The sequence below is a fragment of the Mesoplodon densirostris genome, chromosome 15 (assembly GCF_025265405.1).
Source record: "Mesoplodon densirostris isolate mMesDen1 chromosome 15, mMesDen1 primary haplotype, whole genome shotgun sequence".
NCBI classification, from domain to species: domain Eukaryota; kingdom Metazoa; phylum Chordata; class Mammalia; order Artiodactyla; family Ziphiidae; genus Mesoplodon; species Mesoplodon densirostris.
Window position 1 is genome coordinate 7,966,697 of NC_082675.1, and position 26,396 is coordinate 7,993,092.

A 26,396-nucleotide genomic window follows, 5' to 3' on the forward strand; every position below is an offset into this window, starting at 1 on the left:
TTAGAGACCCTATTTCCTGGCCTCCCTTGCAGCTAATGTGAGCACGTGACTAAGCTCCAGCCAATGAGGTGAAGGCACGTGTACAGTTTCTAGGTCAATTTAAAAAGGGCTCTTCCTAAGTAAGCATACAAATCTTAAGTATACAACATGATGAATTTTTATATATTTACATATCCATGTAACCAACACCCAGATCAAAGAATAAAATGCTTCTAGCCCCAGGAGGTGCCCTTGTGCCCCCTCCCAGTCAGTAAACTGCCTCGCCCCAAGGATGCCCACTGCTGTGTTAGTTTTCCCTGTTTTTGAACTTCACATAAATGTATACAATGTATTCTCTTTTATGTCTGGATTCTTTCCCTCAATAATAAGTCTGAGCTTCATCCACATTGTCTGCGTCAGTGGTTCCTTCTTTCCCATTGTGTATTTATTCTATGGAGTGGAGGTACCACAATGTAATTATTCATTCTACTGTTGATGAACATTTGACCTGTTTTCAGTTTTCGGCTATTATGAATAGAGCTGCTGTGAACGTTCTTTTTTTTTTTTTTTAACTTGAGATATAATTCACATGCCATATCATTCACACTTTTAAACACTTTTAAAGCATACAATTTAAGATGAATAGATAAAAAAAGATGTGATATATATATATATATATATATATATACAATGGAATACTACTCGGTCATAAAAATGAAATGTCATTGGCAGCAACATGGAAGGACCTAGAGATTATCATACTAAGTGAAGTAAGTCAGACAGAGAAACACAAATATCATATGATATCACTTATATGTGGAAACTAAAATAGGATACAAATGAACTTATTTACAAAACAGAAACAGACTCACAGACATAGAAAACAAACTTATGGTTACCAAAGGGGAAGGGGTGGGAGAGGAATAAATTAGGAGTTTGGGATTAGCAGATACAAACTACTGTATATAAAATAGATAAACAATAAGGTCCTACTGTATAGCACAGGGAACTATATTCAATATCTTGTAATAACCTATAATGGAAAAGAATATGAGAAAGAATATACATACGTGTGTGTATATAAATGAATTACTTTGCTGTACACCAGAAACTAACATGACATTGTAAATCAACTATACTTCAAAAAAAATTATGATTATATTATGTACATATGTGTGTATGTACATATATATTTTCATCCCCCACTCCCTTCTAGAATGTAAGCTTTGAAAGCGCAGAAACTTTGACTTATTTGGAGTTTTATCCACTGTACATAGAATGGTGCTGGGCACAAAGTAGATGCTCATGAAACTTGTTGAATAAAGCAATAAATCTTAAAAAAATTAAAAAAAATAAAGTATACAACTTAGTGGTAATCATTTTGTAATGTACAGAAATATCAACTCACTATGTGTACCTGGAACTAAAAAAAAAAAAAGAATAATAAAGTGAGCTCATAAAAATTTTCTTAATTAAAAATAAATTATACAATTTAATGGTTTCTGATATATTTACAATGTTGTGCAACCATCAGCATCACCTAATCCCAGAACATTTTCATCACCCCCAAAAGAAAGCCCATACCCACTATCAGCACATTCCCCACTCCCCCCAGCCCCTGGCAACCACTAATCTACATTCCATCTGTATGGATTTGTCTAAACTGGACATTTCATATAAATGGACTCATGCAGTATGTGGCCTTTTGTGTCTAGCTTCCTTACTGTGAACATTCAGCACTCATTTCCACCCCCCCACACACACCAGGAGTGGAATTTCTGGGTCGTATGGTATGTATGTGTTTGGCTTCAGCAAGAAATGGCAAACATTTTTGTAAAAAGGGATCTGCTTGCCCTCTGCTGCCTGACTCTTCCCTGTTTCCTGAAAATGAGATGGTGTGAGCCAGCTTTGGCCATGTAGCTGAGGACAACTCCCCAAGCAGGGGTGAAGTAGTAAGTTGGAAAAGGACCCTGAGTCCCTAGGTGACCTTGGGAGCCCACCACTCTTGGCCTTCAGGAGTCCACTCACCTCTGGACTGTTGTGTGTAAGAGACTAAAACCACGCATGTTTGAGCCATTGTGCCATTAGGCTTCTGTTACAATAGCCTGTACTCTAACACACTAATAAAGGTGCAAATAAAGGGTTATGAGATCTCAGGGGAAGAAGGGTTAATTTCACAGAGGGAGAGAGAGGGGTTTGGAAAGGCTTCACTGAGGTGGTAACATGTGAACTGGGCTTTGAAGGCTGAGTAGAAGTTTGAGAGGAGAAAAGGGAACAGGAGAGCCTTCTTTCTGGCTATGAGTAAATTCTAGGGGCATTTCCAGTCCGGTGTACCTGGAGCAGAGGTGTGAAAAGATCATCCACTTTTCCCACCTAGCATATAGTCCCCACTTCCTAGAAGGGCAGTACAATTTCCCTTCAGAGAATCACTTTTCCCCTAGGCTCTAGGGTAAGGCACATGACCCAGGTTCAGCCAAGGTGGTGCAACTTCCTGACTGGGTCAATAATGATCATGTGACACAATCTAGGCCAATGAGAATCAGTAACAGGACTTTTCCCAGAACTACTAAAGAACAAAGAGGCATTCTCTACTGGATTTGCTAAGCGGGTAGGATGCAAACCCAGAGCTGCTGGGGCCAACTTGTAGAGAAAGCCTGCCTAAGAATAAAACTCATATGCTGGAAAAGAGAGTAAAAAGAAAGCTAAATGAGGGACACAGCCTAACAGTATCATTTGAGCAGCAGGATCCAGCCATACCTATAGATACACCTGGACTTTACAGTTACAAGAGCCGATAAATCCCCTATTTTTAATTAAGCAACTTTGAGTCGGGTTTCCTGTCATTTACAGTCCAAGGACCCCTGACTAATGTAACATGCACAGAGGACTAGGGAGATCAGAGCTGGGAAAGTGGATCTGAGCCACGCTCGAAAAGAAGGTTATGCTGTTTCATTCTGTAGAAAGCTATCGCCACCCAAAGCCTAGAGTTTTTAACCAAATACAGCAAAAAAAGAAGACAAGAGCAAGGGCTCTGGTAGAAGGCTCTGACTTAGGGCTAGGCCAAACCAGGAAAAAAGTCAGGGTGCTTCCCAGGACGTACTTTTAGCTGCCCACGTCAAGTCATGATACAATATTGTAAGGATCTCTCTCTGGAACAGAGTGGCGGTGATGTCACTTGAGGAAGGAGATGGGACTTCTCTGAAGGAGGAAGATGGAGAGAACACAAGCTCTAGAGTCAGAATGTCTAGTGCTCACGTCCTGGCTCAGCCAAACCCGGTCTGAGCCGCCTGGGCAAGATACTGCCTGATGTCTCTTCTCTGACCCTTGCAGAATGGAGATTCCTGGACCTGACTCACCAGGTGGCTGAGGGTGAAGTGAGTGACATCAGGAGAGCCCCCGGCACGATGCCAGGCATACAGCAGGCTCTCCATCAATGTCTGTTCTCTTGAGAGAGAACACCTTTCCTCTGGACCCCAGGTGGCATCAGGCATGTGGCAGATCCCGGGAACCAGATCTTTCATCTTGTTCCTTGAAAAAGCCCTTCCAGGAATGTCACTACCACACGGGAGGGGCTGAGGTCCCCTCCTGGGTCCACGGAGAGACGTGTAAGGAAGCTTCCTTCTCTTTCCTGCCCTTGTTCCCTCCTTTTCACCTCCAACTCAAGCCCCAACAGGGAGGCAGGAGTCACACAGCCCAGGCGCTCCAGGCCGGGGCATCTGCCCACAGCGCTGGGGCTTGGGGAGCAGGTCCCCAGCTCCTACCCGTTCTTCTTGGGCAGGTAGGCCTCCATGTCAAAGAAGACATTCTGCCGCTCCTTGACGCTGGCGCCCAACTGCTGAACGAGTTCTGCCTCCTCCCGACTGGCGTGGCGCCTGTACCTGTGGTCAGAGGTGTGGGCGTAAGAGAAGCAGGGGCGTTACACAGACTGCAGGAAGAATCTGGAAACGCTGGGTACCGCCCTCCCATCGTGCCATCGCGAGGCTTCTCACAACCTCCGTCCTCCATCTGTATTCTCTGCGTCTGAGGCTGACTCCCTGCTAGTCCGTGACCTTGGGAATGTCCTTCAACCTCTCTGCCTTATTTTCCATACCTCACACACAGGGATCCCATCAGTCTTACCTTAGAGACAATATCAATGTGAGAATAAAGTGACTAAATGCAATGTTAAGCATTTAGAATACCAGACACAAAGTACAAGTTCAATGGATATCTACTGGCAGTGCTACTTTCCAGGTTATTCTATACGAACAACCTGAAGATTACTAAGAGTACAGACAGGAAGCATGCTTTGAAAGTATAAGCAGTCAACCAACCAAGGTCTGACTGTTATTCTTTGGTGACACTTAATCTCAAAACCAGGAAAACAAGTCATAGACACTCTCAGAATAGCAGGGGTCCTTGGTGTGAGAACATAACTCACGGGTCAACCTTCTAACTCAGTGGCTCTCAACTGGGGAAACTTGGGATGAGAGCACTTCCCAAACCATGAAGACACTGTCTGGGAACATTTTGGTTGTCGAGACAGGGGTAGAGGGTTCTACTGGCATCTGGTGGGTAGAAGCCAGGGATGCTGCTCAACATCCGATAACGCACAGGACAGCCCCCAGCAGCAAAGAATTATCAATAGTGCCACGACTGAAAAACCCTAGACAGATGAAAGACTCTTGAATCCTGTCATCAGTAAGATGTGTTTTTCCAAGGGTGGTGATGTCATTACATGGAACCATCCACACTCTACACCATGACTTACGGGCCTCCATTTCCAAATTGGTCAGTCAAGGATAGGGGTATAATCAGTAACCGTCCCCAAAACTTGTCCACCAGGGAAAGGAAGAATTGACCAGGATTCCAGAATTGTCACAAACTCTGGAATGGAGGCCCAGCTAAGTGACCTGGGACAAGCCACTCAGAGCCTGTTTTCCTGCCTCCCTAGGGGGTCACAGTATCCAGTGGATGCCTTCACCTGCAGGGGATGAGAGCACTTCTCAAGCCATGAAGACACGGGATTAGGAAGTGAACAGGTGATCCTGGCCTCAGGGACTGACTGAACTAAGTCAGGAGCTCAAGCATATCCCCACCAGGGATGCTGGACCCCCTACACCAGAGAGCCTGGTGAGGAGTGAGCTCCCACACCCGTGAGAAGGATACTTGCTATTTACCTACCCAGTAGGACTTATTAGAACAACTTTCCTCTGGGGAACTACGCCTCATCCTCTTCCCCCTCCCGTATGGCTCAAGTAGGGCTGTCCCATGCCCCAGGTCCATAAAGTGAACATATGACCGAGCCTTGTCCAACCAGAGTCTCAATGATTGGTTTGCAGATGGGTACAAGACCAATTCCAGCCAATGAGGATCACGCCCAGAACTTCTGCTGGTATGGCCAAGCCAGTAGGAAGAAAGGCTGGAGGATAAAAGCCTGGCACGGTTGGTGGCCATCTCAGTGACTATCTCAGCCAGAAAGTAAAGCCAACCTAGAGGAAGGCAGAATTTAGAGGAAAAAAACAGATTCCTAAAAACACCCTTTGACCCCTGGATCCAGTGATGTCTGAAGCCACTCCTGGTTTTTTCCATTAAAATTTCCATTCTCTGCTCAAGCCAGGCCAGTTTTGAGTTGGGATTCTGTCCCTTAAAACCAGGGGAGCCTTTGAGTTTCAGCCAGCCTACCTCTGGAGTGTGCGCTTCAGGTCCTTCAGTCGTGTCTTCTGCTTGTTGATGGAGCTGCTGCACGAAGTCTGGAGTGCGGTCAGCTCCTCCAGCTTCTGCCTGTAGATCCTGTGAGTATCCTAAGGGATGGAGCAGCCCAGGTAGCATGTGCAGGAGGACATAATGGGGTCATTTTTCAGTTTGCTTGTGTCTGGGGATGTGACTACAGAAATCAGTTTCACAGTTAAGATGATACAACTATGGATACCAAGGGAGAAAGGGGTGGGGTGGGAGGAACTGGGAGACTGGGATAGACACTTATACATTATTGATACTACGTATAAAATAGACAACTGATGGGAACATACTGTAGAGCACAGGGAACTCTACCTAATACACTGTGGTAACTTAAATGGGAGGGAAGTCCAAAAGGGAGGGAATATCTGTATGTGTATGGCTGATTCATTTTGTTGTGCAGTGCAGGCTAATGCAACATTGTAAAGCCACCATACTCCAATAAAATTAATTTTTAAAAAAGAGAGAGGAAAGAAAAGATGATACAACTACACATATCCAAGATGTGGCTTACAAAATTGGGACTGGATTTGGGGAAGGCAGCACAGCACAGCATTTCTGTAATAAGGAACTACTGTTTTTTCCTGCGCAGGTTCCATCCTTCCTGATGGGAACAGCAACCAAATATGCCTTTGAGAGGTCAGCCACCTCTTGTCAAGTTTTAATCCAGATGGTTTGAGTAGAGCTAACAGTTCCCATGCCAAGAGTGGTCATGTGATCCAGGCCTGGCCAATCAGTATCCTCCAATCCCCTGGCAACTGATTGGTTCAGAGGCGGATACATGACTCAAACTGAGCCAATGAGAGTCAGCCCTGGGACTTTTACCTAGAAGTATTGGTTTAGTGATGCCTTCTTTCTCCTGGGTTTGCTAATCTGGTAGAAGGTACACCTGGGGCTGCTGAGTGGAGAAAGCCTGCCTAAGAATGAAGCCAAACGGAAAACAGAATTGAGACATGGTAAGAGACAGCATTCTCATAGCACCATTTCAGCCCTTGGATCTAACCAACTCTGAATGTAATGCTATCTAATACTCTTAGTTACATGAATTAATAAATTTCTTTCCAGTTAGTCCAGTTTGAGCTGGGTTTTTGATCCCGGCAATGAAGAGAGTTCTTGCTAAGTCAACTAAGAAAAGGACACACCTCTTCCCTTAAAGCCAACCCTCCCTACCCCAGGCACAGTCACTCCAATACACTCAACATCTCATTCCTGGAAATAACCATTCAGGGCCATAAGGCCAGAGGAAATACTAGAGACTTCACCCCAGTGCAGGGAGAATGGAACACAGTAATTTCTCAACATTGCTGCCACAGCACACCTCCCCCCAAACAATGCCATATGCAGGGAAACAACCAGTTTCTTCTAGAGTTTGATAATCTAAGACAAATACCAACAATTTGGAGAAAACAATATGGGGGACAGGGACCATAAAATTAAAAACAATAATCCAATGAACATATATATATATATTTTTTTGCAGTACGTGGGCCGCTCGCTGCTGTGGCCCCTCCCGTTGCGGAGCACAGGCTCCGGACACGCAGGCTCAGTGGCCATGGCTCACGAGCCCAGCCGCTCCGCGGCATGTGGGATCCTCCCGGACCGGGGCACGAACCCATGTCCCCTGCATCGGCAGGCGGACTCTCAACCACTGCGCCACCAGGGAAGCCCCAATGAACATATTTAAAGTGGCTCTTTGCTTGGGTGGTGGAGAATTGTAATAGCAGAGAGAGAGAGAAAAAGAGGATGGTCAGACAGGGAGGCCAGAGCCTAAACTCTCAAGTCTGTCAAGCAGGTTCCTAGATATGAAGGTTAAGCCAAAAAATAAGGAAAAAGTGAAGGCCCAGAAGTGAACAGATAGCAATTAGGAGCCACATGGAAGAATGCTGTGAGCGAGACTCCCTTGGCCCCCAGAAGAGAAGGCTCAGTCCCCTGAATTTATAGTTTCCTCACTCCTTCCCGGGCCCCAAGAGAGGAAAATTGTGTCTCTTTTTTAATTTAACTTTTAATTTTTAAATAATCTCAAACTTCCAGGAAATTCCCTGGCAGTCCAGTGGTTAGGACACGGTGCTTCCACTTCAGGGGGCCTGGGTTCGATCCCTGGTCAGAGAACCAAGATTCCACAGGCCATGCGACGTGGCCAAAAAATTTAAAATAAAATAAATAATCTCAAACTTCCAAAAAAATTGTAAGAGTACAAAGAACTCCCCTATACCTTTCGCCCAGATTCACCAACTGTTAGCATTATGACATATTTGCTTTATTCCCATGTGTGTGTGTGTGTGTGTGTGCGCGCGTTTATGTGTGTTGGGTGTATTCTTTTTCTATATCAGGCATCGGTAAACTACAGCCCACCGGCCAAATCTGGCCACCTGATTTTGTATGGGCAGTAAGCTAGAAATAATTTTTGCCTGGTTGGAAAAGATCAAAAGAAGAACACTTCGTGACACGTGAAAAGTATATGAAATTGAAACTTCGGTATCCATAAATAAACTTCACTGGAGCACGGTCATGCCCATTCATTTATATATTGTCTGTGACATCACAACAGCAGAGCAAGAGTAGTGTGACAGAGACCACATGGCCCGCAAAGCCCAGAATCCTCACTACTTGACCTTTTTTGCCAAAAGAGTTTGTCTACTCCTGTTCTAAACCATTTGGGAGTTAGTTGTAGACAATAGGCTTCTTTACTCCTAAATACTTTAGTGCATACTTCCTAAGGACATGACATTCTCTTATACATTCAATTATCAAATACAGAAAACATAACTTTGATACAATACAATACTATCACCTCAAATACCATCCAAATTCAAATTTGGATGCTAACTATCTCTTGATGGCAATTTCCCCCCAGACCTGGACCCAATTCAGTTTGATGCCCTATATTACTATTCACATCACTTTGGTCTCCTTTAGTCTAGACCAGCTTCTCAACTTCTGTCTTTTGTGACATTGGCATTTTTAAAGAGTTCGGTCCAGTTGTTTTGGAGAATGTCCCTCCACCTTGGTTTGTCTGATATTTCCTCATGATTGAATTTTAGTTATGCACCTGGGACAGAAATGCCAGTAAAGTGACGCTGGGCCCTCAGTGTCTCCCATCAGGAGGGACGTGGTGTCTGTGATGTTAACTTTGATTGCTTGGGAGAGGTGGTGTCCACCTGTCTTCTCCACTGTACAGTGACCAGCTTTCTACCTGTAATTAATAAGTAATCTGTACAGAGAGAGGCTTCAGTGCCAAAACAGTCCTCAATGTTCAACCAGTATCTGCTGGTAATAAAGGAAACCCTCCAGAACTGGACGAGGAGGATGGGGGCAGAGAGACCCCCAACTAAGCAGCCTTTGAGAATGTGGGGTCTTTGGACTGAGAGTCCCCAGCAATGCCAGCTGGGCCATGCCACCTCCTGGCACTCTTTGGTGTTGGGTCCCACCACAGCACGAGAAGACCAAGACTAAAACATCGGTAGCCAGATGCTTACCAGGCCTTCAGTTTAAATTAATATTTAATTCTACAAGTAAACATGAAGACATTATCCTCGTTAAAAATTAAAACACTGCAGCTACGGCTAGAGTCGGCTTTGAATATACCCCTATCCTGTCTTCTCCCACTTCTCCAGAAGTAACCACTGTTACCAGTTTCTTCTAGATCTATGTATTCTTCCAGACTGTATGTATCTATGTATTTCTATATTCCACATAGACCTATTTCTATATACACACACTTAACTATATATACATATATATATGAAAAATACACACTGTTGCAAAAACTAATCGTCCCTAATACTTATTCTCCTTTGCTTCCTTTTAATAACAGGACCCTACTGAGTGGTAGCTAGGCACGTGGCTGTCCAGCTACAGACATTTTCCAGCCTCCCTTGCAGCTAGGTGTAGCAATATGACCAAGAGTTAGCCACTGGGTTGCAAGCAGAAGTGATGTAAGTTCTGAACCACATTTTTTTAACCACTACACCTGCCATTTCTAGCTATTCATTTTTCACATGTCAAGCCAACATTTTCTGCCAAGAATAACTGAACCACATTTTTATAAGGAATGGCTTGCCCTCCACTCTCTCTTTCCCTGGCTGGCATATGGCAACAATGGATCCAGTTACCTTGAAACCAGAGATAGAAGCCACATAATACAAATGACAAAGCCCACTGTGCCCTCCTCAGCCAAATGAACCTGGATCCCGGGTGACCTCATGTGACAGGGCTTCCCACCTGTGATTATTTTACAACAAGACCACCAAGCCTTTAGCACTCCTCACATAGAGAAGTGGGTTCTCTGTTCCCTCTCCTTAAATACCAGTAGGCTTGTGGCTGATTTGACCAATAAAATATGTCAAAATTACCCAAAAAGCAAACAATCTGATTAAAAAATGGGCAGAAGATCTGAATAGACATTTTTCCAAAGAAGCCATACAGATAGCCAACAGGCACATGAAAAGATGCTCAACACTGCTAATCATCAAATAAATGCAAATCAAAACCACAGGAAGATATCAGCTCACACCTGTCAGAATGGCTGTCATCAAAAAGACCACAATTAACAAATGTTGGCGAGGATGTGGAGAAAAGAGAACCCCTGTACACTGTTGGTGGGAATGTAAATTGGTACAGCAACTGTGGAAACAGTATGGAGGTTCCTCAAAAAACTAAAAATAGAACTACCACATGATCCAGCAATTCCACTCCTGGGTATATATCTAAAGGAAATGAAAACACTAATTAAAAAAGATATAGGCACAGCAGCATTATTTACAATAGCCAAGATATGGAGGCAACCTAAGTGTCCATCAACAGATAAATGGATAAAGATGTGGTATATATATACAGTGGAATACTACTCAGCCATAACAAAGCATGCAATTTTGCCATTTGCAACAACATGGATGGACTTGGAGGGTATTATGCTTAGTGAAATAAGTGAGACAGAGAAAGACAAACACGGTATGATATCACTTATATGTGGAATCTTAAAAAAATAAAACAAACTAGTGAATATAACAAAAACAGACTCACAGATACAGAGAACACACTAGTGGTTACCAGTGGGAAGAGAGAAGGGGGAGACGGGCATGATAGGAGTAGGGGATTAAGAGGTACAAACTGCTATGCATAAAATAAATAAGCTACAAGGATATATTCTAGTAGAGAATGGACTTGAGGACATGGGGAGGGGGAAGGGTAAGCTGGGACGAAGTGAGAGAGTGGCATGGACTTATATGTACTACCAAATGTAAAATCGATAGCTAGTGGGAAGCAGCCGCATAGCACAGGGAGATCAGCTTGGTGCTTTGTGACCACCTAGACGGTGGGATAGGGACGGTGGGAGGGAGATGCAAGAGGGAGGAGATATGGGGATATATGTATATGTATAGCTGATTCACTTTGTTATAAGGCAGAAACTGACACACCACTGTAAAGCAATTATACTCCAATAAAGATGTTAAAAAAAAAGATATACTGTACAACACAGGGAATACAGCCAACATTTTATCATAAGTATAAGTGAAATATAACCTTTAAAAATTGTGAACCACTAGGCACTTCCCTGGTGGCTCAGTGGTTAAGAATCCGTCTGCCAGAAAAACAGAAATATACATCAATGGAACAGGAGAGAAAGCCCAGATATAAACCCACGCACATATGGTTACCTTATCTTTGATAAAGGAGGCAAGAATATACAATGGAGAAAAGACGGCCTCTTCAATAAGTGGTGCTGGGAAAACTGGACAGCTACATGTAAAAGAATGAAATTAGAACACTCCCTAACACCATATACAAAAATAAACTCAAAATGGATTAAAGACCTAAATGCAAGGCCAGACACTATAAAACTCATAGAGGAAAACATAGGCAGAACATTCTATGACATAAATCACAGCAAGATCCTTTTTGACCCATCTCCTAGAGAAATGGAAATAAAACAAAAATAAACAAATGGGACCTAATGAAACTTAAAAGCTTTTGCACAGCAAAGGAAACCATAAACAAGACGAAAAGACAACCCTCAGAACGGGAGAAAATATTTGTAAATGAAGCAACTGACAAAGGATTAATCTCCAAAATATACAAGCAGCTCATGCAGCTCAATATCAAAAACGCGAACAACCCAATCCAAAAATGGGCAGAAGACCTAAATAGACATTTCTCCAAAGAAGATATACAGATTGCCAACAAACACATGAAAGGATGCTCAACATCACTAATCATTAGAGAAATGCAAATCAAAACTACAATGAGGTATCATCTCACACCAGTCAGAATGGCCATCATCAAAAAATCTACAAACAACAAACGCTGGAGAGGGTGTGGAGAAAAGGGAACCCTCTTGCACTGCTGGTGGGAATGTAAACTGATACAGCCACTATGGAGAACAGTATGGAGGTGCCTTAAAAAACTAAAAACAGAACTACCATACGACCCAGCAATCCCACTACTGGGCATATACCCTGAGAAAACCATAATTCAAAAAGAGTCATGTACCCCAATGTTCATTGCAGCTCTATTTACAATAGCCAGGACATGGAAGCAACCTAAGTGTCCATCAACAGATGAATGGAGAAAGAAGATGTGGCACATATATACAATGGAATATTACTCAGCCATAAAAAGAAACGAAATTGAGTTATTTGTAGTGAGGTGGATGGATCTAGAGTCTGTCATACAGAGTGAAGTAAGTCAGAAAGAGAAAAACAAATACTATACGCTAACACATATATATGGAATCTAAAAAAAAAAAAGATTCTGAATAACCTAGGGGCCGGACAGGAATAAAGACGCAGACGTAGAGAATGGACTTGAGGACACGGGGAGGGGGAAGGGTAAGCTGGGAAGAAGTGAGACAGTGGCATTGACATATACACACTACCAAACGTAAAATAGATGGCTAGCGGGAAGCAGCCGCATAGCACAGGGAGATCAGCTCAGTGCTTTGTGACTACCTAGAGGGGTGGGATAAGGAGGGTGGGAGGGAGACGCAAGAGGGAGGGGATATGGGAATATATGTATGCATATCACTGATTCACGTTGTTTTACAGCAGAAACTAACACAACAATGTAAAGCAATTATCCTCCAATAAAGATGTTAAAAAAAAAAAAAAAGGAATCCACCTGCCAATGCAGGGGACACAAGTTCGAGCCCTGGTCCGGGAAGATCCCACATGCCGTGAACAACTAAGCCTGTGCACCACAACTACTGAGCCTGTGCGTTAGAGCCCACGAGCCACAACTACTGAAGCCCATGCGTCCGGAGCCCGTGCTCCACCACAAGAGAAGCCACCGCAATGAGAAGCCCACGCACCACAACAAAGAGTAGCCACTGCTCACCGCAACTAGAGAAAGCCTGTGCACAGCAATGAAGACCCAATGTAACCAAATAAATAAATAAATAAATTTATTTTAAAGAAAGTTGTGAACCACTGTATTGTACACCTGAAACATAGTACTGTTACGTCAACTATACCTCAATTTTTTTTAAATGGCAGAAGTGATACTATACAATTTCTGAGAAAAAGTCACGGAAGGCCACGTAGCTTCTGCCTTATTTGCTGGAACACAAGCTCTTGGAACAAAATGTTCAACTACCCTGGGGCCACCATGCTGCAAGGAAACCCTAACCACACAGAGAAGTCACATGGAGGCAGTCTGATCAATAGCCCCAACTAAGACAAACCTTGTTATTCCAGCTCAGGTCCCAGACATGAGGGTCAAGAAACCTCCAGATGATTCCAGCCCCAGCCATGTGAGTTACTCCCAGTCATTCACGTCTTCCCAGCTAAGGCCGCTGACCTCATGGAGCACCGTCAAGCCATCCCCACCATGCCCTGCCTAAACTCCTGACCCACAGACTCTGTAAGCAAAATGCAATAACTGTTGCTTTAGGCAGCAACAGATAACTGGAACACCACTCACCCTGGACCACACCCCGCTCTGAACCGTTAATGTGAGAAAGAAAGAAGCTACCTCATTTAAAACCTTTTGTTAGGATATCTCTTTGCTACAGCAGCATAGCTTATACCCTAAAGCACATACTTCGGATTTTTTAAAATATATTAACAGTATCAGAATATAGATATGATTTCACAACTTTCTTTTCTCACTCAACAATGTCTTATTGATCTACCCACATAAGAATATATAGATGTATTTCATTTTTTTTAGACCCGTGCAGTACTTCATGCTGTGGACATACAACGGTTTATTTAGCCATTTTCCTATCACTGGGTATTTAGGTTGTTTCCAGTCTCTGACTATAACCAACAATGCAGCACTGAATAATATCCTTGCACTGTCTCTCTGGGGAAATGTGGAAGTGTCTCTGGGGAAGAGAAGTGGAATTGCTGGGTCACAGGGCACAGGCTTGATTTTAGTTTTAACAGATCTTGGCAAATTGCCTGCAGAGTGACTGTGACAATTTACACTCCCACCCACAGCATATGACAGCTGTCCTCCACACCTCACCAAGCAACACTCACTGCTATCCCCACTGACTTTTTTTTTTTTTTTTTGGCCACCCTGCACGGCCTGCGGGATCCTAGTTCCCTGAAAAGGGACCGAACCTGTGCCCTGTGCAGTGAGAGCACGGAGTCCCAGCCACTGCACCGCCAGGGAAGGGAAGTCCCCCCACTGACTTTCTTCTTTTTTTTTTTTTTTTTTTTTTGCTGTATGCGGGCCTCCCACTGTTGTGGCCTCTCCCGTTGTGGAGCACAGGCTCCGGACGCGCAAGCTCAGCGGCCATGGCTCACGGGCCCAGCTGCTCCGTGGCATGTGGGATCTTCCCGGACCGGGGCACGAACCCACGTCCCCTGCATCGGCAGGTGGACTCTCAACCACTGCGCCACCAGGGAAGCCCCCACTGACTTTCTTAAGGGCACTTTTCTGATGCTTCACTGGTGATATTTTCTGCCCAATCCTAAGGCATCAGACTGAGCAGGGATAGGAAGTCCATGGCTCTTCCCATAATTTCGTCCCTTGGCACATACAATCATTCCTGATCCCTAAGAGTTCTCCGTCTCTCTCTCTGCCATTGGCTAGAACCACTTCCCAAGGGAGATCCGATACTGGAGACCACACCTCCAGTCCACCCTGTCCTCGGCTCCAGGCTCAGGATTTGCCAGTCTTGAGGACAACGTGGGGTCTGGGGGGCTGGAAACAAGGCCCTTAGTGCGACACGCTCTCCATTCCCAGGGCACTCCTTGCCCACGCCCAGTCTCTGCTGATTGTACCTCATGCCGGTCCCACAAGCAGCAGGAAAGGTTACCAACTCATTTCTTGGATTCTAACTGTTTTCCAGGCTGCTGTCTCTCAATCTGTTTTCAACTGTGGTAAAAATATATAACACACGGGCTTCCCTGGTGACGCAGTGGCTGAGAGTCCGCCTGCCGATGCAGGGGACACGGGTTCGTGCCCCAGTCCGGGAAGATCCCACATGCCGCGGAGCGGCTGGGCCCGTGAGCCATGGCCGCTGAGCCTGCGCGTCCGGAGCCTGTGCTCCGCAAAGGGAGAGGCCACAATGGTGAGAAGCCTGTGTACCGCAAAGAAAAAAAAAAAAATATATATATATATATATATAAAACATAAAATTTACCATGTTAATCATTAAATTTAAAAAAAATTTTCTACTTGTAATAAAATACACATAAAATTTACCATCTTAACCATTTTATGTGTACAACTCAGTGGCATCGAATATGTTCACATCACTGAGTAACCATTACCACCATCCATCTCCACAACTTTTTCATCATTCCAACTGAAACTCCAAACCTGTCACACAATAATTCAATTTCCTGTTCCCCCCCCAGCCCCTGGCAACCACCACTCTACTTCCTAGTTCTATGAATTTGACTCCTCTAGGTATAAGTTGAATCATACAGTATTTATACTTTTTGTGCCTGACTTATTTAGGCTTATCATAATGGCTTCAAGGTCCATCCAAATTGTAGCATGTAGCAGAATTTCCTTCCTTTTTAAGGCTGAACAATATCCTGCAGTATGTATATACCACATTTTATCCACTCATCTGTTGATGAACACCTGGGTTGCTTCCATCTTTTGGATATTGTGAATAATGTTACTATGAACACGGGTGGATAAATATTTGTTCGAGTCCCTCCTTTTAATTCTTTTGGGTGTATAACCAGAAGTAGAATTTCCGGATCATAAGGTAATCCATGTTTAACTTTTTCAAGGAACTGCCATACCGTTTTCCAGAGAGGCTGTACCATTTGACAACAGCTGTCTTTTTTTTTTTTTTTGGCTGCGTTGGGTCTTCATTGCTGTGCACAGGCTTCCTCTACTTGTGGCGAGCGGGGGCTACTCTTCGCTGCGGTGCGTGGGCTTCTCATTGTGGAGCATGGGCTCTAGGCACGCAGGCTTCAGTACTTGTGGCACTTGGGCTCCGCAGTTGTGGCTTGCAGGCTCTAGAGCGCAGGCTCACTAGTCGTGGTGCACGGGCTTAGTTGCTCTGCGGCATGTGGGATCTTCCCGGACCAGGGCTGGAACCCGTGTCCCCTGCATTGGCAGGCGGATTCTCAACCGCTGCGCCACCAGGCAAGTCCCCACACACCCTCAGTTGGACTTGTGCTTTGAGATGTTTTTTCCAGGAGTAGAAGGATGAGCCACACTGAGGCAATCCAATCCTGCCTTTCAAGGCCTGCAGTCAGCCCTGTGGCCTTGAATGCAACTACTCGCCAGATGGAAGCTTTCTGTTGTTTTTGCCAGCTCAGCAGCTGTTCCCTTTCTGGTTAATGTCCCTATGGTTTCTTTGGAGATCCATCCCTCCCCAACACTCAGTCCATGAGATCTGGCTAGGAGCAGGTTTACCCCAGGTTCCAGGGCAAATGACCCAGGCCTGGCCAATCAGAATATCAGCCTCCTGACCAGGCTGGCCGACTCAGGGACGAGCATTCAAAACCAATGAACCGGGCCTCCCTGGTGGCGCAGTGGTTGAGAGTCCGCCTGCCGATGCAGGGGATACGGGTTCGTGCCCCGGTCTGGGAGGATCCCATATGCCGCGGAGCGGCTGGGCCCGTGAGCCATGGCCGCTGGGCCTGCGCATCCGGAGCCTGTGCTCCGCAACGGGAGAGGCCACAACAGTGAGAGGCCCGCATACCGCAAAAAGAAAAAAAAAAAAAAAAACCAATGAACCTCAGTGGTGGGGCTTTCATCAGAACTGTTGAAAAAAAAAAAGAAACTCTTTTTCCCCTCGTTCTCAAGGTAGCAGGATATAAGCCCAGAGCTAATGGGGCTGCCTTGCCTGGGAATGAACCCAACTGAGAGGAAAACAGGATGGAGAGGCAAACAAAGGCTGAGCCCTGATGGTTTCATTTAAGCCCCTGGATCGGCTTATATCTGAAGGCGGTACACCTTTGACTTCCCTATTAATGTAAGCAAACAAATGTCATTTTATTCTGTGTGGCTTTGCCAGTTGGGGTTGAGTGTCTTCATTTAAGAGGCAAGTGTCAGAATCTAGATTAACATGCCAAAGAACAGAGCTTTCCATCTGGGCAAAGTTAACCACACCAGGTAAGAAGAGAAGCCATAAATCTTGGACTTTATTACCAAGCTCTTGCCCTGGGCACTGTCATTTTAAAGATGCCAAAAACAAGGACTTGGAGCCTGGTTAAAAAAATCCTTCATCAAGACAAAAACTAAATAGGCACGTAAAAATGTAGATCTCTGAACAACCATATTGGGTGTTTTTCTACCAAACCAAGAACCTAAACCATCATTTTTTTTTTTTTTTTTTGCAGTACGCAGGCCTCCCACTGCTGTGGCCTCTCCCGTTGCGGAGCACAGGCTCCGGACGCGCAGGCTCAGCGGCCATAGCTCATGGGCCCAGCCGCTCTGCAGCATGTGGGATCTTCCCGGACCGGGGCACAACCCCATGTCCCCCGCGTCGGCAGGCGGACTCTCAACCACTGCGCCACCAGAGAAGCCCCTAAACCATCATTTTTTAACAACTTTACTGAAGTATAATTTACATGTCATAAAATTCTCATTTTAAGTGTACAATTCAGTGATTTTTATATATTTACCAAGTTATGCAACTATCACCACATCCAGTTTTAAAACATTCCGTTATCCAGTAAGATCCTCAGTGCCTATGAGCACTCACTCCCCACTCTTCCCTCCTCCCAGCTCCTGGCAACCACTAATCCACCTTCCGTCCCTATAGATTTGTCTTTTCTGGATACTTCATATAAATGGAATCATACAATATGTGACTTTGCGTCTGGCTTCTTTCACGTAGCATACTGTTTTTGAGGTGTATTTATGTTGTAGTATGTATCAATTTTTATTACTACTCAGCATTTTTATCACATTTTGTTTATTCATCCACCAGCTGTTAGACATTTGGGTTACTTCCACTTTTTGGGTACTATGAATAATGCTGCCATGAACATTCATGTACAAGTCTTTGTGTAGATACATATTTTCCTTTCTCTTTGATAGATACCTAGGAATGGAATTGTTGGGTCATATGGTAAGTATATGTTTAACTTTCAAAGAAAATGCCAGAATGCCAAACCACTATTTTTATTTCTAAACTAGGCAGCAGTGTATTGGAGCAAGGGAGACACTCACTGAACACTGGGAGTCGGGTCTCTGCACACAGTGCAAGGAGTACCAGCTTATTAAACGTGATTGACCCCCACTTCAAGCTGCTACCTCCAAAAATAACCCAGAGTGCTGGGGGCACCAAAGCACACAAGCAGCTATGGAAGAAAGGACTCTATTCTGCTGCCCGAAGCAAGTCCCAACCTCCCAACTATCTAGTTCAACACCAAGCAAAGAGACACACTTAAGGAAGCTCCATACATACTGTTCTCCATAGTGGCTGTATCAATTTACCTTCCCACCAACAGTGCAGGAGGGTTCCCTTTCCAGCACACCCTCTCCAGCATTTATTGTTTCTAGATTTTTTGATAATGGCCATTCTGACCGGCGTGAGGTGATACCTCATTGTAGTTTTGATTTGCATTTCTCCTTAAAAAACCAAAAATAGAACTATCATATGACCCAGCAATCCCATTATTGGGCATATACCCTGAGAAAACCATAATTCAAAAAGAGTCATGTGCCAAAATGTTCATTGCAGCTCTATTTACAATAGCCAGGACATGGAAGCAACCAAAGTGTCTATCGACAGATGAATGGATAAAGAAAATGTGGCATATATATACAATGGAATATTACTAGCCATAAAAAGAAACGAAATTGAGTTATTTGTAGTGAGGTGGCTAGATATAAAGTCTGTCATACTAGTGAAGTAAGTCAGAAAGAGAAAAACAAATACCATATGCTAACACATATATATGGAATCTAAAAAAAAAAAAAAAGGTTCTGAAGAACCTAGAGGCAGGACAGGAATAAAGATGCAGACGTAGAGAATGGGCTTGAGGACACGGGGAGGGGGAAGGGTAAGCTGGGACGAAGTGAGAGAGTGGCATTGACATATATACACTACCAAATGTAAAAATAGATAGCTAGTGGGAAGCAGCTGCATAGCACAGGGAGATCAGCTCAGTGCTTTGTGACCACCTAGAGGGGTGGGAGGGAGGTTCAAGAAGAAGGGGACATGGGGACATGTATGTGCATATGGCTGATTCACTTTGTCATACAACAGAAACTAACACAGTATTGTGAAGCAATTATACTCCAATGAAGATCTATTTTTAAAAAAAGAGACACACTTGATAAAATATCTAAAGATAGAGCTTTGGAGGCAGGGGGAAAGAGTATAGTTATAAGGTAAATATTGTCAGCAAAGAATCAAATGCTGGACTTCCCTGGTGGCACAGTGGTTAAGAATCTTCCTGCCAATGCAGGGGACATGGATTCGAGCCCTGGCCTGGGAAGATGCCACATGCTGCAGAGCAACTAAGCCCGTGCGCCACAACTACTAAGCCTGAGCTCTAGAGCCCTAGAGGCACAACTACTGAGCCCACGTGCCACAACTACTGAAGTCCACGCACCTAGAGCCCCTGCTCTGCAACAAAGGGAAGCCCATGCACCGCAATAAAGAGTAGCCCCCACTCACCGCAACTAGAGAAAGCCTGCGCACAGCAACAAAGACCCAATGCAGCCAAAAATAAATTAATTAATTAAAAAAAAATCTCCAAGAGAAAATGCAAGCATCATACACTACTCAATTCTTCAGTAAATGATATTTGCATGGTCATAACCACATAAATGACTGAGACTGACTTTATTTATTTATTTGTTTGTTTATTTATGGCTGCGTTGGGTCTTTGTTGCTGTGCGCGGGCTTTCTCTAGTTGCAGCGAGCAGAGGCTACTCTTTGTTGCAGTGTGCAGGCAGTGGCTTCTCTTGTTGCAGAGCACAGGCTCTAGGCACGTGGGCTTCAGTAGTTGTGGCACGTGGGCTCTAGAACGCAGGCTCAGTAGTTGTGGCGCACGGGCTTAGTTGTTCTGCAGCATGTGGGATCTTCCCGGACCAGGGCTGGAACCCGTGTCCCCTGCATTGGCAGGCAGATTCTTAACCACTGCGCCACCAGGGAAGCCCGAGACTATTTTTTTTTAATAAGCCTTTTGGTACTGTTAGGTTACTTTTTGGTCTCCTGCTCATTTTATTATGAAATATTTCAGGCATATTGAAAAAGACAGAAAATCATATAATAGAAAACAAATATAACATTAATACCCATATTCTCACCCTCAGTTTAAGAAATAATAGGGCACAAAGAGTTGAAAGGCCCTATGTACTCTTTCTACGTGGTATTCCCATCTGCTGCCCCCAAAGAGGGGAACCTCTGTGCTGGTTATGTCCACCCCCACGCCTACCCCAGATCACTTCTGTCTTTCTCTGTGCCCTGGGAGGTTGACCGCTATGGACTGCATCTCCCAGGCTCCCTTGCCCTGCCTCCTACCTAGCCAATGGGATGCCAGGACAGAAGACTGGAGGGCGGGAGGAGAAAGAGGCTGGGGTATTGGTTCCTCTTGCCTCCTCCCTGCTTTGCTACAGCTTTCGACCACTGCAGCTCCTGTCCTGCAGCTCCCCTTTCCCTGCAACAAGCTCTGGTGACAGCCCCTTCCCTCTGCCTCTTTAGGATGAGGACTGGTTCCAGCTCCAGGGACCTCGTCTTTAAACTGCCACACCTCTGTAAATAGTCCCTTCCTTAGACTCTTTTCAGTGACACCCATTCGGAAGAGTCATTTGCTTCCTGCCAGGGCCCTGCCCAAATCTCCGCTATACTGAATCTGGCCCATATCACTCCCTTGCAAGTCTTTATATTTGTACTACATAGACATGTATCAGTAAGCAAAACGTAGTGCTGTTTTGAATGCTTTTAACTTTATTATACATGTCATGCTATACATACCCCTTGGCAACTTTTCACTCAATGTTGCTGGGTTTTTTTTTTTTTTTTTGAGGTTTTGGTGGGTTTTTTTTTTTAACATCTTTATTGGAGTATAATTGCTTTACAAGGCTGTGTTAGTTTCTGCTTTATAACAAAGTGAGTCAGCTATACATATACATATACATATATCCCCATATCTCCTCCCAATGTTGCTTTTCTTTTTAAAATATTTATCCATGTTGATACTTATAGCTCTAGTTTATTCATTCTGATCTTCATGCCACACTCTATGGATGTTCAGTGGAATTATCCATTTTGATGGACAGTTAGGTTTCCAGTTTTCAGCTGTTACAGAATTCTTATACATATCTCCTATTTGAGTTTTTAACTATGTGGATATGTATTACTTATAAAAATGTAGAATAGATCAGAGAGAGACAGACAGACACTAACATTGGCTCTGTAAGCTGAGATACCCATAGCTCCTTTCCTACATGTCTGATTACCATCCTTTTATACCATGTATGGGAGACACAAACAATTGAATTTCTGCTGGAGGATTTGGAGATCTGCCACCTCTCCTGTCCTCTGAGGCCCCAAACTCTGCCCCAGTGGGAAGATGAGGTTAATGAGCCCAGGTGCCAGCACAGCTGTGAAACATCTAGAGATGCCCTTTTAACACAACTTGGCTGAGTCACAATTCCTGAGCCAACGTTTATTGCAAGAACTGCCGGCAATCAAGAATTCCCTGGCAGTCCAGTGGTTAGCAGTCCGCACTCAAGAATCCACACTTAGGAGTCCGAACCCTGCAGGGGGCAAGGGTTCTATCCCTGGTCGGGGAACTAAGATCCTGCAAGCCACGTGGTGCGGCCAAAAATTTAAAAGAAAGAAAGAAAGAAAGAAAGAATTGCCGGCAATGGAATCATATGCCATTTTCAGACAGGGCCCTGGTCTAGGAGCATTGCAAGTTGGTAGGCAACCCAGCAGACTACAACAGAGCCATGGCCACCGCTAAAATGTGGTCACTTACAGGTGTGGCTGGTGCTAAGTTTTCAAGAGACTGCATTTATATAGTTCTCCTTCCAAGGAATCAACATCAAATAAAGATTTCTGAATGCTGAATATACTGAACTAAGACTCAGTATGCCATGGAAACACTACCAAAGATGGCAAGTTGACTTCACCTAAACTGTATCAATTCTATACTGGGAAAGATTCTGAGTCATGTGCCAGGATCGATTAGTAATGTCTGTTATAGGAGCAGCAAGTGAGGGCATCAGCATGCATGTCAGGCATTTGGAAGACAGGATAACACAATGGTTAAGTGATTAGGCTTGAGAGTCAGACTGCCTTCATGTCCAGAGTCTGCCACTTCTTAGTTTCCTCAGTTGTGGAAGAGCTAGGGGATGAGATATAGGTAACAGGCATGTACTGGTTTTTAAAAATCAGCTTTACAGGTAGAATTTACATATGAATTCACCAATTTTCAGGTGTACATAATGAATTTTGGCAAATACATATAGTTGTGTAACCACCACCACAATCAGGACATAAAACAAAGGTTCCCAAACTTTGTTGGTTCACCACACCCTTAGTGTCTCAGTAAACTTTTCACAGAGTCCTTAAGCCAAATAATTGAAAAGTATTTATGTCCTACCAACTTAGTAGCCTCTTGGGAAAAAAAGAATATACAGAAATTGACAAAAGTGTTTTTATTTCATTCAGAAGTAACCAAAATTATTTACGGATGTGTGTGCCTGTCGGGCTCTGCACAAAATCCCAAACCTTGGGAATAGATTGGACACCGTCATCCTCATTTCTTGTTCTAAATTGCTTTTCACATAGTATTTGATTTTAATCAGCCCCAAAAACCCAACTTCACAAAGATATGACATCATTAAAAAGATGTGTGGGAGGGGTTTCCCTGTTGGCGCAGTGGTTGAGAGTCCACCTGCCAATGCAGTGGACGTGGGTTCGAGCCCTGGTCCGGGAGGATCCCACATGCCAGGGAGCGACTAAGCCCGTGAGCCGCAACTACTGAGCCTGTGTGCCCCAACTACTGAAGCTTGCGTGCCTGGGGCCCATGCTCCACAACAAGAGAGGCCACCGCAATGAGAGGCCCGCGCACCACAACGAAGAGTGGCCCCACTCGCCACAACTAGACAAAGCCCGGGCGCAGCAGCAAAGACCCAACAGAGCCAAAATAAATAAAATAAAATAAATAAATTTATTTTTTAAAAAAAAAGATGTGTGGGGCTTCCCTGGTGGCACAGTGGTTGAGAGTCCGCCTGCCGATGCAGGGGACACGGGTTCATGCCCCAGTCCGGGAAGATCCCACACGCTGCGGAGCGGCTGGGCCCATGAGCCATGGCCGCTGAGCCTACGTGTCCGGAGCCTGTACTCCACAACGGGAGAGACCACAACAGTGAGAGGCCCGCATACCGCAAAAAAAAAAAAAAAAAAAAAAAGATGTGTGAAACATTCTTTTTAATGACAGATATTGTGTTTCCCTTGAAAATTTAAATTATCCCATAGTGCCCCTGTAAGCTTGCTGCAGCTCCTTGGAGGTGCCTTAACACAGTTTGTGAGGCACAGATATAGACTGTTTCTATTACCCCTAAAAAGATATCTGTCCAGCATCCTTCTCTGTTTGTTTGTTTTTTTTACTACCAGTATTTTGATTTTCCTTCATGGGACCACCCCTCCACCACTCTTATTTCATGTGGTTTGAACAGCACTTATCCCAGTCCTGGGCTCCAGGGGAGACATGTTAACCAAGACCCAGCCAATTAGTGCCACAGGGTCTGGTTAAGCAAGGGATAATCACATGACCCAAATCGGGCCAATGAGAGTTAGCCCTGGGACTCCTGCTAGAATTACAGGAGAGAAGATGTTCTGCTTCTGAGGTTTGCTGAACTGGTAGATATCAGTCTGAGGCTGCCAATGCTCATCTTTGCCACAACATGGGAGAGATTGTTGAGAATGAAGTTGACATAGAGGAAACATACACACACTAACACACACAGACATCATTGAAGCACCTGGATCCAGCCTTGCCTGAAGCCATTTCCCACTGGACTTCCCACTACATGAGCCAATAAAACATTTTTGTTTGTTTGTTTTTTGGCTTAAAGCTGGTTCAACTGGGTTTCTGCCACTTACTACTAAGAATCCTTACTAACGCATCATGTTAAAGCACCGTACAAATGAAATGAGTCCCCACAAGTCCAAAAGTTTCCTTCTAGAGCCAAGAGTCTCAGGATACTGTTGGAGCCCACTGTGTTAGGAACCCAAAAAGTATCTGATGGATACAGCAGGCCTGGGTTCAAATTCTGGCTCCTCGAGTTTCAAGTTACTTAACATCTCTTAGCCTCACTCTCATCTATAAAGTCAGGCTGTAGTTTAGATTAAATGGAATAATCCATGTATCATACAGTCAGCTCTTATCGTTGCTGTTATTACTGTCAGGCTTTGTTTTCTAGATAGAGAAAAGCTCAGAGAGGCAGCTTGCTAAAGGTCAGATGCTAGACAGTGGCAGACTTCAGGCCTGAACCTAGGAATCCTGACTCCCTGTTTGGAGTTCTTTCCACATAACCCACTTCTAGGGAAAGAGGCCTGGAAGGCAATGCAAGATGGGAGAGAAACAAAAGAGTACCCAGGGCACAGGCCTGCCTTGGGTAGTAGTTAAGAGTATACAGGGCTTCCCTGGTGGTGCAGTGGTTGAGAGTCCGCCTGCCATGCAGGGGACACGGGTTCGTGCCCCGGTACGGAAGGATCCCACATGCCGCGGAGCGGCTGGGCCTGTGAGCCATGGCCGCTAGGCCTGCGCGCCCGGAGCCTGCATTCTGCAACGGGAGAGGCCACAACAGTGAGAGGCCCGCGTACCGCAAAAAAAAAAAAAAAGAGTATACAGACTCTGTCACGCATACAGAAAACAAACTTATGGTTACCAGGGGATGGGGGGGAGGGATAAATTGGGAGACTGGGACTGACATATACACACTACTATATATAAAATAGATAACTAATAAGAACCTGCTGTATAGCACAGGGAACTCTACTCAATACTCTGTAACAACCTATATGGGAAAGGAATCTAAAAAAAAAAAGAGTGGATATACGTATATGTATAACTGATTCACTTTGCTATACACCTGAAACTAACACAACATTGTAAATCAGCTGTACTCTAATAAAAATTTAAAAAAATAGAGTATAGACTCTGATGTTCAATGCCTGGGTTTGAATCCTGAATCCAGTACTCATAAGCTGGGTGATTTGGGGTATTTTTCACTCTGTAAGATGGGTATAACGGGATCTATTTCACAGGGTTTTTTTTTTTAAAAGGGTTTTAATAAAATAATACTTATCTTCCTGCTTCCACCCTGTCCGCCTCATGTCTCTTCTATACACAGCAGCCAGAGGGATGCCCGTTTCATTGGTAACAAAAGCCAAAAATCTTACAATGGCCTACCAGGCCCCTGCATTTCTGTGAGGTCAGGGTTAGGGAAAGGCCTCTTCAGGCCACGTCCTTCCTGGGTGCAGAGGGACAAGGTCAGGTTTCCAGAGATGCAAGACAGGAAATGCTCATTAAATCACCTGCCACCACATCTGTAAGTGACCTTCTGTGGTCACAGCACAGGCCACAGGGCCAAACACGCACTGGTCTCAGACTGATGCTCAATTCACCGGCATGGCCGAAACCGCAACCAGGCAAAACCAAAGTCCTCACAGTGACTCGACCTTGCCCCTGAGTCCAGAGAGGCCCTGGCAGATGCAAATCACAGGCAAAAGAAAACAGATCCTTTCCTCTAGAAAGTCCCAGAGATTATGACTTTTTTAGGGGTGGGGAGGAATTCCAAAGACCTTTCAAATCCTCTAGGATCTGAAATTAGATTTCCTCTTTCCTCCCTTCACTGGAAAAAGGGAAGGAGAGGTAAAACACAGAGATATTATACATCATCCCAAGAAAGACAGAATCAGAGAGATATGAACATGAAACCCACAAATCCCAGATTCTGATGCAGATATAGGCAAATTAAGATAGGCCGGTATTTTCTGGTGAAAAAAAAAAGACCCTTCCTATTGTTAATCTTGCCCACCTGCCTACCTGTTGTGACCTCCCTGTTCCTCAACAAATGTCTCATATCTGAAAGTCCACCCAACACATACATAATGACAACATATACCCTACATATTATATGCATATTTCTAGAGACTTTCATCTCAGGAGTTCAGAGCTCTTACATTTATTATGGGGGTTGGGGGGAGCGGTGAGAAGTCAGACCTAGTCCAGTCCATTTCCCCTACTGCCGAAGACGTGAGCAGGGGACATCACGGTTTCCACCCCGGTCAGCCCTTCTACAGC

At 44.5% G+C, this 26,396-nt stretch overlaps 1 protein-coding gene across 8 annotated transcripts in view; it reads right to left on the reverse strand.

Annotated features, from left to right (window-relative positions):
- Nucleotides 1-26,396, reverse strand: part of TMEM120B (transmembrane protein 120B) — a 63,796-nt gene that overhangs the window by 22,444 nt on the left and 14,956 nt on the right. For all 8 annotated transcript variants that reach the window (XM_060118120.1, XM_060118118.1, XM_060118122.1 and 5 more), the window contains 2 exons: nucleotides 5,644-5,762; nucleotides 3,741-3,857 (listed from right to left, as the gene is read on the reverse strand). In XM_060118120.1, the coding sequence (XP_059974103.1) occupies nucleotides 3,741-3,857; nucleotides 5,644-5,762 (236 nt within the window). The remainder of the gene's footprint in view (nucleotides 1-3,740; nucleotides 3,858-5,643; nucleotides 5,763-26,396) is intronic.